At 65.9% G+C, this 17,808-nt stretch overlaps 2 protein-coding genes across 3 annotated transcripts; one reads left to right on the forward strand and one right to left on the reverse strand.

Moving 5' to 3' along the window:
- Positions 1 to 198: 198 nt before the first annotated feature.
- On the reverse strand, positions 199 to 8,449 carry ECE2 (endothelin converting enzyme 2). Of its 2 annotated transcripts, XM_086754253.1 has the most exons (19): positions 8,393 to 8,449; positions 6,694 to 6,780; positions 6,185 to 6,329; positions 5,762 to 5,977; positions 5,547 to 5,671; positions 5,256 to 5,402; positions 5,102 to 5,167; positions 4,712 to 4,900; positions 4,188 to 4,330; positions 3,935 to 4,049; positions 3,572 to 3,682; positions 3,275 to 3,373; positions 3,102 to 3,179; positions 2,790 to 2,893; positions 2,428 to 2,538; positions 2,029 to 2,096; positions 1,223 to 1,413; positions 1,050 to 1,145; positions 199 to 928 (listed from the first exon to the last, which is right to left on the reverse strand). In XM_086754253.1, the coding sequence occupies exons 1-19, from the start codon at positions 8,432 to 8,434 to the stop codon at positions 752 to 754; spliced, it is 2,310 nt and encodes a 769-aa protein (XP_086610379.1). In that variant the 5' UTR covers positions 8,435 to 8,449; the 3' UTR covers positions 199 to 751. The 2 variants fall into 2 exon arrangements, with proteins under 2 accessions (XP_086610379.1, XP_086610380.1); XM_086754254.1 differs by lacking the exon at positions 3,102 to 3,179.
- A 1,428-nt stretch (positions 8,450 to 9,877) lies between these two features.
- Positions 9,878 to 17,117, forward strand: PSMD2 (proteasome 26S subunit ubiquitin receptor, non-ATPase 2). Its single transcript, XM_086754945.1, has 21 exons — positions 9,878 to 10,024; positions 10,748 to 10,804; positions 11,115 to 11,279; positions 11,521 to 11,642; positions 12,010 to 12,234; positions 12,338 to 12,496; positions 12,782 to 12,926; positions 13,129 to 13,189; positions 13,479 to 13,625; positions 13,824 to 13,930; positions 14,328 to 14,455; positions 14,535 to 14,622; positions 14,996 to 15,158; positions 15,246 to 15,347; positions 15,433 to 15,578; positions 15,785 to 15,868; positions 15,965 to 16,133; positions 16,230 to 16,324; positions 16,480 to 16,606; positions 16,698 to 16,816; positions 16,918 to 17,117. Exons 1-21 carry the CDS (start codon positions 9,890 to 9,892, stop codon positions 17,098 to 17,100), a joined length of 2,727 nt encoding a protein of 908 aa, XP_086611071.1. The 5' UTR covers positions 9,878 to 9,889; the 3' UTR covers positions 17,101 to 17,117.
- Positions 17,118 to 17,808: the final 691 nt, after the last annotated feature.

Consider the following 17,808-nt stretch of genomic DNA (forward strand, 5'->3'; position numbering starts at 1 on the left):
GCCGGGGCTGAGAGTCAGGTCCGCGGCTGCCGGCGCGCCTGCTCCCCCCGCTCCATCTCCCGCTCTCGTCCCTCGGGACGCCTCACCTCCCACAGGCCCCCTGGCTTTTGAGTGATCCCCTTCCCCAGATCCCACCTCTGTCCCGGCCCCCCCCCCCCCCCCACCTTTGACGCCACGAAGGACCCGGAGCCGCCGGAATAAGTGGAAACTGCTTTTAATCGTTAAATAAATTCAGCGACAGCCACCCACAGCTGAAGGCACCAGATCCCCGCTGCCGCCCGCTGCTCCCAGCAGAGGTGGATGGGGAAGCCAAGCCGGATCGGGAGGGAAGAGCGGGGCCAGGTGGCCCCCGGCCCCCAGCTCTGGCAGGTCGGGGGGCAGGAGCGGGGAGGGGGGCTCGGCTTTAGTGCTGTCCCTGGGACCCCTCCGACCTGCCTGCCCAGAGGCTGAGGGGGCCGAGTTGTGCCCGTCTATAGCACGTCAGGGTTGGGGGGCAGAGCTGCATTTTGGGGGTGATACGGCACCTCTGCCAGCCGTGCCCGGCCCCGGGCTGTGGATGGGGGCTGCGGCGGGTGCCCGGTGTGGGGCTGGGTGTGCTGGGGAGGGGGGCAGAGGTGGGGCGAGGCGGCGTGCGGTGTGTGCACAGGGTGGGGGGACCGCGACGGAGGGTGACCCGGAGGGGGTGGCCCCGCTCTCTGCCCATGGGCCAGCTCTAGGGGCGGGGGGGGTGGGCACAGCATCCTCCCCGTCCCTACCACACCTCACAGTGCTTGCCGGGGTTCATGGGGGAGCCCAGAGGGCAGCCGAAATGTTTGACAAAGTCCCGGGAGTTGCTGAGGGTGCCGATCACGCGGTACTTGTCGGGGCTGTGGGGGTCGGTCACCAGCCCTTCGTGGGAGCTCTCGGGGGTCCGGACGGAGCACCACACCTGCCGGAGCGGGAGCAGCCTTAGGGAGGGGGGCAGAGTCCCCTGGGCAGGATGGGGGGCTGTGGAGTGGGTCTGAGGGGCTAGGGAGGGATGGGGAACCCATCACCCCGCTCCTCCCTACCTGCGCGAAGCCCACGAAGAAGAGCTGGTGGTTGGTGAGCCCCAAGGCTGGCAGCCGCTTCTCGTCCCCATTCTTCTGCAGCCAGGACTTGTATGCCTGCGGGAGAAGCTCCCTGAAGCCCCGGGGAGGGACAGGCACGGAGGTCTGCATCCCCTTGGGATGGCGGCACTCACGTTGTAGGCTGCCTTGAGCCCGCCATTGTCGGCGATGTTCTCGCCCAGTGTCTGCCGGCCGTTGACCTTCTCGCGGTGGACAGTGTAGCGGCCATACTGCTCCGTCATGCACGCCGTCCGATTCTTGAAGGCCTCCAGGGAGGAGTTCTGCCACCATGGCCGCAGGTTGCCCTCCTTGTCGTACTCTCGCCCTGCAGGACCGAGCCGTGGGGTGGGATCCGGGTGGACGCCAGCCCCCTGCAGAGCCCCTGCTGCAAGGGCGTCCCAAAGCAGGGTGGGGTGCAGTTTTGACAGCCCCAGGGGACACTGGGCATCCATGCCCAGGGGTGATAGTGTCCCCCAGCCCCTGCTCCAGGCAGGCTCCAGCTGGGGCTCAGCTGTGCTCTTGGGTCCCCAGCCAGCCCCCTCGTGCATCCCCACTGTCCCACACTGGATTCGTCACTTCAAATTCCCTCATTGACCCCCATTTCAGCTCCGGGGCTGCGGTGAAGGCGCAAAGCAGAGCGGATGTGAGAGGGACCCATCCCGTGGGGAGGAGGATGAAGAGGGGGCCGGGGCTGCAGACACTGTGTCCTCACCAAGCGGATGGAGCGAAAGCTGCACAGAGAAGCCGGGGGGAGGTATCGGCGGGTGCCACCTGGGGAGATAGGATGATAGAAGGGGGGGCAGCCAGGGGGCACGAGCACGCATGATGCAATGGATGGCAAAGCAGGACCCCCGCGCACCCACAGCACCCCCTCCCCACGCTGAGGTGGGGGGCAGGAAGGTGATGGGGATCAGGGCCATGGCTGCCCGCGGGCTCTCACCTTGGTCGTCGAACGCGTGGGTCAGCTCGTGCCCCATCACCACGCCGATGCCGCCAAAATTGAGGGCTCTGTGGGGCCGAGGGAGAGAGTCAGGGAAGTGCGGGGGGATGATGCCATCACAGCCCATCCCCGGCTGGGACACCCCCTCCAAGCGCGCTGCGAGACTGCTCTGGTTGGCACCCAACTGGGAATGAGTCCTGCTGGGGACACAGGTAGCCCCTCGGGGACTTTGCAGGCTGTCCTGGCTGCAGCATGTAAAACCTTGAGGGACCCTCAAGCCCCCCCAGGGCTTTGCTTTGTGACTGAGGTGGGGAGGTCTCTGTGGGCTGCTGGCCCTGATCCAGCCCGTGCCCCCTCCCACCCTCAGGAGATGCCCCCCCACCTCCGTGCCAGGCTCACTTGGGGTGGTTGCGGGCGTAGAAGGGAGCCTGCAGGATGCCGGCGGGGAAGACAATCCCATTCTTGGTGGGCAGGTAGTAGGCGTTGACGGTCTGCGGGGTCATGCTCCACCTGGGGCAGGGAGGTGGGACAGGGGACAGGCGGGGATGTGTCCCCCCCACCCCAGCACCCTCCTGTCCCATCTCCCAGCATGGGTCCCCTGTGCTGCCCCCGCCCCATCACCAAGGGACCCTGTCCCGGGGATGAGCAAGAGCCACCACGCGTGACCTGTGCCACCCAGGCCATGCCAGGGACAGTGCTGTGACACAGTGCAGGTGTCACATCCTGCCCCTCACCCCTTGCCCCCAGGCTCTCCCCCTTACTGGTCACGGTTGGGGGGTTTGCGGAGCTGGTCAGCCATCACTTTGGCAGAGAAGTTGTAGAAGTTGAGCATGTTCTGGAAGAAGGAGTCCTCCGAGACCTCGTACTGGTGAGGAAGAGGAGGGATGAGGAGGGGTCCACTGGGATGGTTCCCCCCACCCTGTCTGGGATGCGCTTGGTACTGGGATGGCTCCCTGTAACTCCCCATCTCAAATGGGTCTCCCAAATAGGGACCTCGCCCCACCATGAGGCCCTCCAGGGCTTGGCATGAGCAGGGATCAGACCCCCTCCCTGCAAACCAGGCGCCCCCCTACCCCATCATAGACATCATCCAGCTCCTTGTTGTCCAGGATGAAGTCGGGGAAGCCAATCATGTCATAGATGGCGTCTGCCTGTGTGGGGAGAGGCCCCGGCAGTGAGAGGGGGTGGGGGGGCTTCCCAGGATGGGGTGGGGGTGTCTCCCACTTGCTGCCCTCCCTGGCGTCACCTTCTCCTTCGCAGCCTGCCGGGTCTTCTCGTCCATCCAGGCCAGCTGGTCCAGGGACACCTCGAAGGCTGCCCGGATCTCGCTGATCATCTCCTCAGCCTGGGAGGTGGGGGGAGGAATGAAGCCCCCCTGCCCCCCGCAGCCCTGCAGGCAGGGACAGGGTGGGCAGGATGCGACCTCCCAGGGGCTGGGGGTCCCGTTTCCCTGCTCCTCGTCTCCCAGCCCAGGGCTTTGGGGGAGTAGGGGGAGGTTCCTGCAGACAGTGATGGGGACGGGACAGGGGAGAAGCGTCCTCACGATGGCCTTGCTGTCCCGGTCGAAGGTGGCTTTGACGAAGAGGGAGCCCAGGGCGAAGCCCAGCGTGTCGTCTGTGTTGGAGATGCAGGTTTGCCAGCGGGGCGTGCAGGACTGTGGGAGCAAGATGAGGGTCCATGAGATCCCCAGCCCCCTCCCCTGCTCCCCTCCCTGCCCCCAGCCCGGCTCTGTCCCCTCCCCAGGGGGACGATGCTCAGCAGCTAAACCCCCATCCCAAAAGTCGATCCCTAGTTTCCCTCTGCAGCATCTGGGGCTCCGCATCCCAAGGGCATCCCAAGGGCAGAGGTGGTACCAGCTGCTTCCAGGCTGGGGGCAGGGTGGGCTGGTCTCAGGGCCCCCCATTACCTTCCTGGTGCCGTAGAGCGTCTCCAGCAGCCTCTCCTGGGCCGTCTCAAAGCGCTGGTCCAGACTGGAGGCTGTCTTCTGCACCAGGTTCCAGATCAGGTAGTTGTTCAGGATGCTGCAGGGGCAGAGAGGTGCCGTGGCTCGGCATGGACACGGTCCACAGGGGATGACCCAGCCGCTGGAGAGCCCAAAATGTGCCCCCACCATGGGGAAACCCCAAACGGGGCATGGCGGCGGTTCGTGGGTGCCTCACCTCCTGTCAGTGCCGTTGATGAGGTCAGAGACCTGCTGGAGGTACGTGTCCCCGTACACCACCACGGGCTCCGTGTCGGCCAGCTCCAGCGGGGCCAGGGCGTAGGACAGGTAATCCAGCCAGTCGATGGCAGGGGCCAGGGCCTGGGGGGGACACGGGGATGTGGCACCTGGGTGCTTGGCACCTCATCCTGCCCGGCACGGGGAGATCCCCTGGGAAGGTCCCAAGGTTCCTCAACACCCCAGACCCTTCTCTGCCCCCAAACACCCATCCCTTTGCTCCCCGCTGCTCCCAGTGCTGCAGAACGAGGAGGGGACCCCAGGAACCCCCCATGCAGGGTTGGCAGCTCCCCCCGAATCCTAACAATCAGAGGGTTGAGCATCTCACTCCAGCACCCAGTGCATGTCCCATAGCGGATGGGGCTTCCTGGGCTGTCCCGGGGGTGGGCAGCGGAGCAGACCCCTTGGTGTCCTACTGGACAACCCCTTCTGTGTCCCCAGAGGCTTTTGCTGGGTCATGCCCACCTGCAGCTCGGCAATGCTCATCTTGTGGTAGATCTTCTCGTCGTCCCGCCGCTCGGCCTGGGGCACGGTGATGTTGGCCAGCTGAGTCTCAAAGTCCAGCACCTGCTGCATCTGGAGGCGGGTGGGCTCTGGAGCGCCCCCCAGCAGTGTGCCCAGCTCCACCATGTAGTCCAGGTACGCTGCCAGGACCTAGCGGGACACCAAGCCCTGGCTCAGCCCTGGCTGCAGCTCATCCCACTTCCCTGGGGGGCTTGGAGCCGCTGCCCGCCCCAGCCTGGGCACCGTCTCACGTGATGGGCGGGGTGCGGGTGCGTCCCGGCGCTGCTCACACCCCAGCACCATGGGTTCCCCCCGATTGCTGCTGGCAGGGTGACTGGTGCCCAGCCTCACCCTCTCGTTGGCGGTCTTGTTCAGGTAGTAATCCCGGGATGGGAGGAAAAGCCCCGACTGGTCCACCTGGGAGGAGAGAGGGGCAGCGTGGGCAGCCCGGTGCCCGCCGGTGCCCACCCCGGTGTGTGCCACCCGTCGGTGCCAGGGTGCCAACCTGGATGACATTGCTGTTGGAGCTCTTGGAGTCTGCACCCACGTACACCGTGAAGAAGGGGGTCGCCCGGTATGTGCCCGACACCATCTTGAGGACCTCCATGAAGCTGGTCTGGTTCCAGGAGCCAGTGATGTTCCACCCCCCGATCTGCCAGCAGATGGACCCGGAGCCTCAAGGAGGGATGGGGTCTGTCCCCGAGGGCTGCCCCCTCCCCGGTTACGTGAGGAGCCGAGCAGGAGATGTGCTGGACTGAGCCCCGACAGCTCAGCTCACGTGTGGATGGCTGCCCACCTTGTCGATGAGCTCCATGAGGGGCTGGGAGCCCAGATCCTCTATCCTCTGCTCCTTGAGGCAGGACAGGTAGTACCGCTGTGTCTTCCGCTCTGCCTCGCTGCTGGAGTTGAAGGTGGCGTTCTCTGCGGGAGGCTGTGGGTCAGCCCCGGGTGCTCTCCTGCGCCTGGACATCGCCTCCCCCAGTGGCCATGACCCTCCCCGTGGGTGCCCACCTAGGAGATGCTTCATGATGGCCTGGTTCTGGTCCCAGATGCTGTTGAAGGTGCTCCATTTGGAGCGCCCGTTGGGCAGCGGGTTCCTCTTGATCCAGCCTCCGCACGAGTACTGGTAGAAGTCCTGGCATGGGTCCGTCTCCACATCCAAGGCCTCCAGGATCTTGCTGGCCACGCGGACGCAGGCGTCCGTCAGGCACGTGCTGTGAGAGGGATCTGGCAGGGAAGGCATGCCAGGGGCTGGGCGTGTGTGCTGGGGGAAACCGAGGCACGGAGCGGGGCCAAGCCCTGCTTGCGCCCCAAGGTGCGCAGAGCACCCAGAGCAGGCACCCCGGGCTGACCCATCCCTCCCCGTCCTGCTGAGTCCCCCCCGAGGGAGGGGAAGCACCGCCGCCCCGGTGGGGCCACGGAGACCCTTCCTACCTCTGTGGTACTGGATGGCCAAGGCGACGACGGCGATGCCGAGCAGCAAGGCCAGGGAGACAGCGACGGCGCAGAGCACCAGCTCCAGCTGGCTGCGCGAGGCCAGGCGGCTCAGCAGTGGCCCTGGCCCCTTCCGAAAACCCACCTGGGCAGGAGCAGGACCCGCCATCGCACCGCAGGAGGATCGAACCTCATCGCTCCCCGGTGCCCGGCTTGGCCGCATGACGAGGTGGGGACAGGGACATCCCTCCACGGGTGCCTAGGGCACCAGCCCTGGTGAGGTGGTGGTGGGTGCTGGCAGCCCCCCCAGCCGCAAGGAGGTATGATGTCCCGGGCACACCAATCTGCCGCATTTTGGCTGCCTCCCAGCACATCCCTGGGGACGGCCAGCTTGGCTGCCGGCCCTGCTCCCGCTGCCCACCCGGCTGTGGGCAGGCTTGGGTGAGGGCGAGGAGAGGGGCCAGGGAGGATGGGGAGGGGAAGGATGGAGGGGCCAGGGCAGATCTCACCTCCACGCTCTCGGGAGAGACGCTGCCATCCCCCGCCGGCTCCGGCCCCTCGTCCTCCTGCAGCGTGGCATGCTTGTAGTCAGGCATCTGCCAAAGGAGGCAGCGGGCTGGGACGGGAGCGTGGGGGTGGCTGCCCCCCACCCCACCATGCCCTCCAGCTCTTACGGCGAGGGCCGGTGCCCACTCAATGGGTGCACAGGGGGCCCGAGGCAGCCCCTGACCCCCCTCAGTGTGCCTGAGCCTTCCCCAGGGGCTGTCCCCAGCCCCAGGGGACTCCGGGGAGCATGGGGAAAGCTGCTGGTGGGGGGCTCGGGGGCTGGCGCTGGAGCATCCCTACGCATCACCATGGCAGCCATGGCATCAGCCCTGCCGACAGGTGCCACATCGCCACGGAGACATGGTCCCTGTTGCCAGGCAACCGTTGCCTAGTGCTGCTGCCTCGCCCCTCCTCTCCTGCCTGGAACTTTCCATGCAGATGTGCACCGGTCCGAAACATCTGGAAGCGCCTCCCACCCCATCCTGGCTCCAGGGGCTCAGGGCCGAGCCCATGTGGGCAGGGTGCACGGGGGGAGAGGGGGTATTACAGGGGGAGCCAACTGGCAGGGCAGGACCCCCTCACTCCCAGCCTGGCAGGGGCTGCTTGCACCAACCCAGCCTTGAGGGCTGCTGAGGACTCCGCGGAGAGGGAGGTGGTGAAGCTGAGCCAGCAGCTTTGGGCGGAGGGGCAGGGGGGGGGTGGGGATGAGCTGGAAGAAGAAGCTGGAGGCTTTGGTGGAGTAGAATCAGCAATGCTGCTGGTCATGAGCTGTCCTTAGGCTTCAGAGTTAACGCCTGAATGGGTTGCGCCTCACCCTCCCGTCTGTGCTGTAGACCACGGTGGATGCCCCACGGCTGGTGCCGGGGCCGGGAGGAGCCGGGGCGGGAAGGACGATGGGCAAGGGGTGAAGCAGAGCAAGCGCCCGTGCCCGGCTCTGCCCAGTTCCACACCGCTGGGGCGGGGATGGGGCTTCGCCAAGGGCTGCTGCGGTGGGAGGGCGTGAGGCTGGGATAGACAGTCGGCAGGAGCCCCCGGGAGCCGGGGTGGGTTCCCAGGAGCCGCTGCCGTTAGGAGGGACAGCTCGGCATCCCGTGGGAGCTCGGCCAGCCAGGCACCCCCACCGTCCCACTCCCCTGCCACACTCCTCTCCCTTCCCGGGTGGTCGTGGTCGTCCTGGGCACCACCGGCAGCACCCCCTCCCCGGCACCTCCTGGCACCCCCTTGGTAGGAGCAGGACCTGGTTCTGGGGCTCCTCCTGCCCCCTCAGTGGGGCTGAGACCCGCTGGGACAGGGCCTCCCCCCTGCCTTGGGGGGCGCCCTGCCCTCGCTGATGGGAGGTGGGCTCCATCCCCCGGCGGAGCGGGGTCTGTGGGGCCGCCTCCGATCCGCCCCACCTCCCTCTGCCCGAACCCAGCAGGGGTTTGGGGGTACCCTCCCTCCCCCTTCTCCCCCTCGCCGTGTTGGACGGGTACCCTTCCGCCACGCAATCGCCCAGCCCCGGCCCCACGCAGCCCCCCGCGTCCCTCAGCCCTTCCACTCCCTCCTCCCGCAGCCCCCTGGCTCCGTGAGCCGTCCAGCTCCCGGGGGTCTCTCCTCCGCTTCCCTCGCCGGTGCCCCCCCGTTCCCCCCCCTCCCCACCCTTTGCCCCCCCCGGCCACTCACGGCGTGTCCGAGCTCCTGGAGGGCCACGTTCATCCTGGCCATCCCGGGCCGCCTCCCGCTTAGCTCCGCTCCCCGCCCGGGCCGCGCCGGGCCCCCGCCGCCGCCGCCGCAGCGCCGCCTGCCTCCGCCATGGCCAGCACCGGGCACCGCGCCGGGACCGGGACCGGGACTGCGACCGGGACCGGGCAGGGATGGAGCCGCGGGGGCTGGGACCGGCTGGGCGCGGCCCGCAGACACCGGGTGGGGGAGGCTGGGACCGGCGCCGCGGGGGAGTGGCTGGAGCGGGGGCACCGGTGCTCAGCCCTGTCGCAGCGCTGCGCTCCGCTCCGCCCGGCCCCGCCGCCAAGGTGACCGCCGTGTGCGCGGGAGGAGCCCCGCACCGGCACCCTCACCGGCATCTGCACCGGCACCGCCACCGACACTGCCACTAGTACCCGCACCAGCACCCACACTGGGAGCCGCGCCGGCACCCATACTGCCACCGGTACCTGCACCGGCACCAGTACACGCACCGGCACCCGCACTGGGAGCAGCACCCGGGCTCACACTCGGGCGCCCACAACGGGCACCGGCGCAGTGACAGACGCACCAGGCTTTAGCACCGGGAGAGGGACACCGGCACCACACAGCACCGGGTACCGGCACCGGCAGCGGGGTGGTAACGGTGCACAGCCGCTGCAGCAGACCGGGCTCCGGCACACGCCCCAGCGCCCCGGCGCACGCCCGGGATGCGCGCACGTGCGTGCACGTGCTGACCGACGCCCTGGCCCCGGTACCGCGAGGCACGTCGAGGTCACCTGCGGGCCCGTGCCACCGCGTTCAGCGTGACACGGCTGCGTGCGCGTGGCTGCGCACAGGCACGGTGGCCGCTGCGGTGGCGAGTGAGGAGGAGGCCGCACGGCCTCGCGCCCCACCCCAACGCCTCCCAACCCGGTGTGACCGCCTGCCCGGGGCTGGGTGTCACCGCAGGTCACGCGCCCGGTGCCCGGGGTGTCCCCCGTGGTGCTCGGTGGCGCCGGGCGAGGCAGAGCCACCTGCCCGGACGTGCGGGGCTGGGGGACACAGAGTGGCACGTGTGTGTGAGCACGGGTGGAGGGGCACGGGGACGCCCACGGGTGTCCGTGACGTGCTGGGGCCGGCCTCGGGCAACGCCGCCTCACTTGCCCGGCTCGGGTGGCACCGGTGCCCCGTGCCAGGGCGGCGGAGCCCCGGGTCCCCGACCCTGTCCGCGCTGCCAGCGCTCCCCGGCAGCGCCAGAGCCCCGGGCCGGGCCCGCCCCCCAAACCCCCCCGCTACCGGTGCCGGGCCCGGGCCCCCCCCGCTACCGGTGCCAGTGCTGGGCGCTGCGCAGCGCGCGGCACGTGGGGCAGCCCCGCCCCTGGCACCGCCTCTCGACCCGCCCCCAGCGCGCGACCGTGTCGTCACGGCGGCGCCGGGCGGTGATTGGCAGCGGGCGTGTGCGGCGCGCAGGCGCAGAGCGGCGGGTGCGCGGCGGCCATGGATGCAGGCGGCGGCGGCGGGCAGAGCCGGGTGCAGGGAGGCCCCGGGTCGGGCGGCGACGAGAAGCCCACGCCGCCCTGGGGCCGGGACCGCCGGGAGCCGCCCGCGGGGCCCGAGAAGGAGCAGGAGCTGGTAAGCGCCACCGCGCCGCGGGCCGCAGCTGAGTCACGGCCCGGCCGGGCCCGCGTCACCGGCGGGGCGCGACGTCATCCCACGTCACGGCGACGGCCGGCACCCCTCTGGGGGCGCCTGTGACGTCGCCGGGGCTCCCTCCGGCGGGTCGCGTGACGTCATTGAGGCGGGGGGCTCCCTCCGGAGGGGTGTTCATGTGACGGAGCTGAAGGCTGCTCGCCCTTGAAGGCGGGGGGGTGTGCGCGATGGGGCAGGGGGCTCCCGGGCCTGATGTCGCTGGAGTGGGGTGGCGGAGCTGTGATGTAATCAGAGTGCACGTGTGACAGCGGGGACCAAGGAGAGTCCCGTCTTTTGGCACGGGGGTGGCCTTGGCGCTGGGAGTCCTCGTGCGTTGTGGGGGGCTGCCCCTGGGTGGAGGGGCTGCTGTCACTGAGGGTGACCCCCCTGTGGGGCTGTGCCCCTCTCCATGGGGGTGTTTCCATACAGCACAAGGGAACGGGGGAGCTGCTCCTGACCCCTGGGAATGGATGGGCTCTCTGAGGAGGTATCCCCACGAGTGGGAGCACTGACCTCCCAGCAGCACCGGGGCAGGGTGCTGCCCTGGGTTGGGAGGGGTGTCACTGTGTCCTGGTCCCTTTGCAGCTTGGGGTGACGTCCCCACGCTTGTCATACTGGGGGTAACTGGGCACCCTCAACTTTGCTTTCTCCTGTGCGTTTTGGCAGTCTGAGGAGGACAAGCAGCTGCAGGATGAGCTGGAGATGCTGGTGGAGCGCCTGGGGGTAAGTCTGTGCTGTGCCCCTCAGCAAAGAGCTGCGGAGCCAGGAGCCCTGGCCGGGCCTTGAGTCCGTTTGTCCCTCACTTATGGTTGTTCCTTGTGCAGTGGAGGTGGGGGGGGTTTCTCCTTGAGCAGGGCCCATCCTTGTCCACTGTGGTCTATTGCCCGTGGTCTATTGCCCAGCCTTGCTGCCTGTCTGGCCTGTGCCCAAGGGGTCTCTGCCTCCCTCTGCGCAGAGCCACGGCTGTGTCTGGGGAGGGCTGGTGGCACAGGAGCCAGCTCCCACCTCCCTGACAGGCAGCTTCCCTCTGCAGGAAAAAGATACATCCCTCTACCGCCCAGCGCTGGAGGAGCTGCGGAGGCAGATTCGCTCTTCCACCACCTCCATGACCTCTGTTCCCAAACCCCTCAAGTTCCTCCGGCCGCATTACAGCAAGCTGAAGGAGATCTATGAGAACATGGTGCCGGGAGAGAACAAGGTAAAGGCTCTTGGCCCCACCATCGGTGTCTGGGGAGATGGTGCTGGGGCAGGTGACGGCAGAGCCTTCTGGACCCTGTGGTCTAACATCAGCCTCTGTGAGGGCTCCAGTGAATTATATCTTGCCAGAGCTGTGCCTTTGCCACCTGTGATGGCTTGTGGGCACAAGGAGGGTGTTACGTCCCTACCTGCCCCTGCTTTCCCATGCCTGTGTGTCTGAGCCCCTGGCACTCTTTCCCCAGCGCTTTGCGGCAGACATCATTTCTGTTCTGGCCATGACCATGAGTGGGGAGCGTGAGTGCCTAAAGTACCGGCTGGTGGGCTCCCAGGAGGAGCTGGCATCTTGGGGACATGAATACGTCAGGTAAGCCTGGCTGGGAGCAGGGCTTGGGGAAGACAAGGGCTTGTGGGGTATTTCCCGGAGCACTTCAAATGTAGCCAGCCTGGGAGGTGTCCCGGCTTGCGCTCGGCTGCCGCTGTTGTGTCTGCACACGTGTCACTTCATCCTCTCCCACAGTGATTTGCTAGCTGCAGAGATCTTGCTGCCGTGGCCTCTGTGATCTCTGCCCTTAACCCTATTCCTCCTCTAGGCTTGTTCCCCGTAAGTTCTCATGGGAATGTGGAGCCCCTGTAAACAACAGAACCCCTGGCTAACTGGCAGCAGCTGTTCCCCATCCTTGGGGCTGGGTGAAGCTGGTTTTTGTGACAGTGATGTCCCTTTGTCCCTGCAGGCACCTGGCAGGGGAGGTGGCCAAGGAGTGGCAGGAGATCGATGAGGCTGACAAGGCTCAGAGGGACACGCTGCTCACCCTGGTCAAGGAGATTGTCCCCTACAACATGGCCCACAATGCAGAGCATGAGGCCTGTGACCTGCTCATGGAGATTGAGCAGATGGACATGCTGGAGAAGTACATTGATGACAATGCCTACTCCAAAGTGTGCCTCTACCTGACCAGGTGAGACACCTCAGCAGTTTCAACCGCTGGAGAGGGCCTGGTCCCTGGTGGGCTGAGGTTGCCTGATGTGATCGTCACCCTCATGCCTGTCTCCTCCTCAAAGCTGTGTAAGCTACGTCCCAGAGCCTGAAAACTCGGCTCTCCTGCGCTGTGCCCTGGGCATTTTCCGCAAGTTCAACCGCTACCCTGAGGCCCTGCGCCTGGCTCTGATGCTCAATGACGTGGAGCTGGTGGAGGACATCTTCACTTCCTGCAAAGACGTGTAAGCGAAGTCTCATTCCCCACTCTCTGGGGCCTTCGCCCATCGTGCTGGGGCATGGCTCCCTGTCTGGGCAGCATTGGGTTGCATCCTGCCGCAACTGGAGGTGCCTGGGGTTTGGACTGAGACTCTTGTCTCTGAAGTCAAGATAGGCAAGAGCAGGTCACCTCTGGGCTGCTCACGTGTGCCTCCAGAGCAGGGCGGCTGGCTCACCATTTGGTGAGCGTGTGTTTGTGCTGGGGCTGGCCTGGGATCTGGGCACTCGTGAAACCTCTCCCCTCTGCGCAGAGTTGTCCAGAAGCAAATGGCCTTTATGCTGGGCCGCCACGGGGTCTTCCTGGAGCTGAACGAGGATGTGGAGGAGTACGAGGACCTGACCGAGATCATGTCCAATGTCCAGCTCAACAGCAACTTCCTGGCCTTGGCCAGAGAGGTGAGTGTCCTGGCTGCAAAAGAGCCCTGGGCTGCCTCTGGCTGTGGCTGCCCTGGCTGCTGGGCTCTGTGGGAAGATCTGGGAAGAGATCTTTCATCCCTACGAGCTTGGCCAGGCACCTCCTGGAGAGGCTGCCATTGTAGGGCAGCTGCCCTGGGGTGTGCTGGCTGGGGGGTAACCCCCTTCTCCCTTGTCTCTGCAGCTGGACATCATGGAGCCCAAAGTGCCGGATGATATTTACAAAACTCACCTGGAAAATAACCGTAAGGGCTCTTGTTGTGGCCTCTGTTGTTCCTTTTGTGGGGAGCTTCTGGGGCTGCAAGGCACCTCTGGGCTAGCGCAGTCAGCTGCGTATCCCGAGGTAGGCAGATGGCCTGCCTGCGATCTCTGACCTGGCGTGGAGCAGACCCAGCTGCCTGCATGGATTTGGGCTATTCCTTCCTGCTGGTGGTGGGACGGGTCCTTGTCCCCTCCATGGCGTGGGACAGCTGTGCGGTGGTGGGCTGGCAGGGCTTTTCTTGCTGCCTGGTTCACCCTGACATCGTTCCGCAGGGTTCGGGGGGAGCGGTTCCCAAGTGGACTCAGCCCGGATGAATTTGGCCTCCTCTTTCGTGAACGGCTTTGTGAATGCTGCATTTGGACAGGACAAGCTGCTGACGGACGATGGCAATAAATGGTTGTACAAGAACAAGGACCATGGTGAGGGAGTTGGCTGGGCAGGGGCTGGAGGTGCCCCCAGGCTTGGGGTTGCTAGCCTGTCCCTTTTGGGGGCCTGCTGAAAGGGCAGCTGCGGGGCCTGGCTGCTGCTGGGCTGTCCCGTATCCCTGGTCACCGCCTGCCCTAGGCAGGGAATGTCGATTCAGGGCTGATGTGGGCTCTTCTCCCCTGGAACTGCAGGGATGCTGAGTGCTGCAGCCTCGCTGGGCACAATACTGCTGTGGGACGTGGACGGGGGGCTCACGCAGATAGACAAGTACCTGTACTCCTCAGAGGATTACATCAAGGTCGGTGGCACCAATGTCAGCACGGGCTCTGTGGCTGCGTGGGGAAGCCCTGCTGTGGGCTGCATGTGTGGCTCAGGGAGTGCTTGACCTTGTCTTGGTCCGCTGTGCAGCCTAGCTGCTGCCTGGAGAGGGGTCTGACGCCCTGTGTCCCACGTTTTTGAGTAGCTCACAGCAAGGCGGGGAGGTCTTGGGGACTGCCTGAGGCACCTCTGGGGTCCCCTTGTCACAGAGCTATGAGCTTTGGACTGCTCAGCTGGATCCACAGTGGTGTTGCTCACTTGGTACCAACTTGCCCGTCTCGGGGAGTGGGTGTAATGTGTGGGGTGATGTTAGTTGCTGGCTGGCAGGGAGCTTTGTGTGTTGGTGGCTGGTGCGTGACGGTGCTTCTGCCTTGCAGTCGGGAGCCCTCCTGGCCTGTGGCATCGTCAACTCAGGGGTGAGGAATGAGTGTGACCCTGCCCTGGCCCTCCTGTCCGACTATGTCCTCCACAACAGCAACACCATGAGGATCGGAGCCATTTTTGGGTAAGGGCCTGGCCCCAGCCTCCCCTGGGCTGTGCAGGGTGGTGCGGCTGCCCCGCTAACGCTTTCCTGGACTCCACAGGCTGGGGCTGGCGTACGCGGGCTCCAACCGCGAGGACGTCCTGACGTTGCTGCTCCCTGTGATGGGAGATTCCAAATCCAGCATGGAGGTAGGGAGTGAGGCAGGGTTCACCTGGGGTGTTCCCGCTTCCCCATCCAGTCCCCAGCAGCTCTTGGGGGTACAGGGGCTGTCCTGCAGCTGGTTTGGGTTCTGGGAGCGGTGCTGTGCTGTGCTGTGCCGGAAAAGCGTGACCCTGTTTTCCCTGACTGCACTAGTCCCGTGATGGGATTGCAGTGGATATGGGAGGATGGGAAGCTATTGGGTCTCTCAGTAACCCAAACTTCCGCACAGAGCAGGGACTGGGGATACTCGGTGCTCTTTCAGGCTGGGCAGCCGTCAGACGGGGCAGACCTGGCCCCTGAGCTGCAGGCTGGCTCTGCCCTGTCCCCGCGTGCAGCGTGTCTCCTTCCCTCCTTCACCAGGTGGCTGGTGTGACCGCCCTGGCCTGTGGGATGATATCGGTGGGCTCCTGCAATGGGGACGTCACCTCGACCATCCTCCAGACCATCATGGAGAAATCGGAGACAGAGCTGAAGGACACGTATGCCCGGTGGCTGCCACTCGGCCTGGGCTTGAACCACTTGGGTAAGGCTGGGCAGTGCCAGCGGCTTCGTGGGTTGGGAGACAGGATGGGAGCATCCTGTGCTCTGACCGCCGCTTCTTCCCTGGCAGGGAAGGGAGAGGCGATCGAGGCCATCCTGGCAGCGCTGGAGGTGGTGTCGGAGCCATTCCGCAGCTTCGCCAATACGCTGGTGGACATCTGTGCCTACGCGGGTGAGTTGGGCTGATGGGGCGGGAGAGGCAGGAGTGGGTCCTGGGCCTGCCTTCTGCTGATCCTGGCGTTCTGCTCTCCCACCAGGCTCAGGGAACGTCCTGAAGGTGCAACAGCTCCTGCACATCTGTAGTGAGCACTTTGACTCCAAGGAGAAAGAGGAGGACAAGGACAAAAAAGATAAGAAAGAGAAGGAGAAGAAAGAGAGCTCAGCTGACATGGGGGCTCACCAGGTGGGGACCCATGTCCCAGGTGCAGAACCTGGCTTTGGAGTGGTCCCTAAGCCACTTGCAGGATCAAAGCTGGAGGCAAACATCCCCCAGCAGTGTCCCCTGCTTTCCCTGTCCCCCTGGGCTCAGGGTGAGCGCAGGGGCTGTGAGAACTTGGGGTTTAGGCTGGGTGCTCCCCACCTGGCACTCAGTCCTCGTGTCCCCCACAGGGTGTAGCGGTGTTGGGGATTGCGCTCATCGCCATGGGCGAGGAGATTGGCGCTGAGATGGCCCTGCGCACATTTGGCCACCTGGTGAGTGACACCGGGGGGACAGCACAGAGCCGGGAAGGGAGCTGTAGACCTCGCTGCCCTTAAGCTGGGTCTAACACCCCCCTCTGCTCTGTGCAGCTGCGGTATGGGGAGCCTACCCTTCGCCGGGCAGTGCCCCTGGCCCTCGCCCTTATCTCCGTCTCCAACCCCCGGCTCAACATCCTCGATACCCTCAGCAAGTTCTCCCATGATGCTGACCCTGAGGTCTCCTACAACTCCATCTTTGCCATGGGCATGGTGGGCAGTGGTAAGCCTGGAGGACAGCCTGGTTTGGGGCTTAGGGTGGAAGGTGGGAGACCTGAGCTGCGTACCCTACTCTCTACCTGTCCCCCCTCTTCCCCAGGTACCAACAATGCCCGGCTGGCAGCGATGCTGCGGCAGCTCGCCCAGTACCACGCCAAGGACCCCAACAACCTCTTCATGGTGCGGTTGGCCCAGGTGATGACCCAGCGCACGCTGCTCGTGGCGGGGAAGGGGCAGGTTGGGGTCCCTGCCCTGGGTGTGGGAGAGCAGTGGTGTCCTGGGGCTGTCAGCTTCTTGCTGGGCAGGGTGGGGGTCCCAGGCGTTTTCACGTGCTTTCTCTGCCTCACCAGGGCCTGACCCACCTGGGCAAGGGCACGCTCACCCTGTGCCCCTACCACAGCGATCGCCAGCTCATGAGCCAGGTGGCCGTGGCTGGGCTGCTCACCGTCCTTGTGTCCTTCCTGGACGTGCGCAACAGTGAGTATGCTGGGCTCAGCCCCGATCCTGCCGCCCCTCTGTCCTGCGGCGTGGGCACCGCTCAGCCCCCTTACCCCTGTCTCCCCTCCAGTTATCCTGGGCAAGTCCCACTACGTTCTCTACGGGCTCGTTGCTGCCATGCAGCCCCGCATGCTGGTCACCTTCGATGAGGAGCTGCGACCTCTGCCCGTGTCAGTTCGGGTGGGACAGGTAAGGGGGCAGCCAGAGTCAGGGATGGGGTGCTGCGGTGTCCCTGCATGTCCCCCGTGTCCCTGCGTGTCCCCAGTACTTACCTCGCCTCTCTCTCCCAGGCTGTGGACGTGGTGGGCCAAGCGGGAAAGCCCAAAACCATCACCGGCTTCCAGACTCACACGACGCCAGTGCTGCTGGCGCATGGGGAGCGGGCAGAGCTGGCCACGGAGGAGCATGTGCCTGTGACACCCATCCTGGAGGGATTTGTTATCCTGCGCAAGAACCCCAACTATGACGTTTGAGCTGAGAGGGAGGGGGCTGGAGGGGTGGGTAGGTGGGGTGGGTGGGTGGGGAGGGAGAACTAGTTTGTTTTTTGTTACGGAGAGTCAAGGAAATAAACTGTGCGAAGACTCTATTGCTGCCCTGCCCTCCCTGTGCTGGGGGTGTGGGTGGGCTCTGGTCCCCTTGAGGGTACCTGCTGCCTGTGGGGGCCGGGCACGGCGCAGACCCCAAAAAGCAGGGGGTGAACGCAGGCCTGTTGGGTGCTACGAGTGCTCCCACCCTGTGCTCAGCTGTGGCACCCTGGGCGCTGTCGGGACGTACAGGCACCGTGCAACCAGCACCCGCCTCAGCCCATGCTGCTCTGCCAGGGGGGGTCTCTGGGGGCAACGCGCCCCCGTCAGCTGCCCGGTGCTCTGCCGGCCTTCGGTGCTGCTCTGGAGCCGGGGTCAGGGTTAAAATCCATCTTGAGGTGGGGTGGAGGCCAGCAGGGGACTATTTTTGCGAAAAAGAGGAAAACCCTGTCCTGCTTCCCCAACGGCCCTGCCCTTGCCTGCCCCACCTGGGTGCCCGGGGGGGGCTGTGTCTGGGTGGGTGGGTGCTGGGGCTGAGGGAGGGGTGTGGGGTGCTGGGTGCCAAGGGGGGAGGGTAGGATAGGGGCGAGGTGCCGTGGTGCGTGTCCCCGGTGGGTGTGAGGTGTGGGGTTCTGTGTCCGGGCAGATCCTGGGCGC

This window comes from Chlamydotis macqueenii, chromosome 9 (assembly GCF_036417535.1).
Source record: "Chlamydotis macqueenii isolate bChlMac1 chromosome 9, bChlMac1.mat, whole genome shotgun sequence".
Lineage (NCBI taxonomy): Eukaryota > Metazoa > Chordata > Aves > Otidiformes > Otididae > Chlamydotis > Chlamydotis macqueenii.

Bases quoted from the DNA above. Each gene is read 5' to 3' on its own strand.
- PSMD2 (XM_086754945.1), top strand. From the start codon at position 9,890: ATGGATGCAGGCGGCGGCGGCGGGCAGAGCCGGGTGCAGGGAGGCCCC. The intron at 15,869-15,964 runs GTGAGTGACACC...TGCTCTGTGCAG, and splicing joins TGCGCACATTTGGCCACCTG to CTGCGGTATGGGGAGCCTAC. The intron at 16,134-16,229 runs GTAAGCCTGGAG...CCTCTTCCCCAG, and splicing joins CATGGGCATGGTGGGCAGTG to GTACCAACAATGCCCGGCTG.
- ECE2 (XM_086754253.1), bottom strand. From the start codon at position 8,434: ATGGCCAGGATGAACGTGGCCCTCCAGGAGCTCGGACACGCC. The intron at 5,168-5,255 runs GTTGGCACCCTG...CTCTCCTCCCAG, and splicing joins CCAACAGCAATGTCATCCAG to GTGGACCAGTCGGGGCTTTT. The intron at 3,374-3,571 runs GTGAGGACGCTT...CCCACCTCCCAG, and splicing joins ACCGGGACAGCAAGGCCATC to GCTGAGGAGATGATCAGCGA.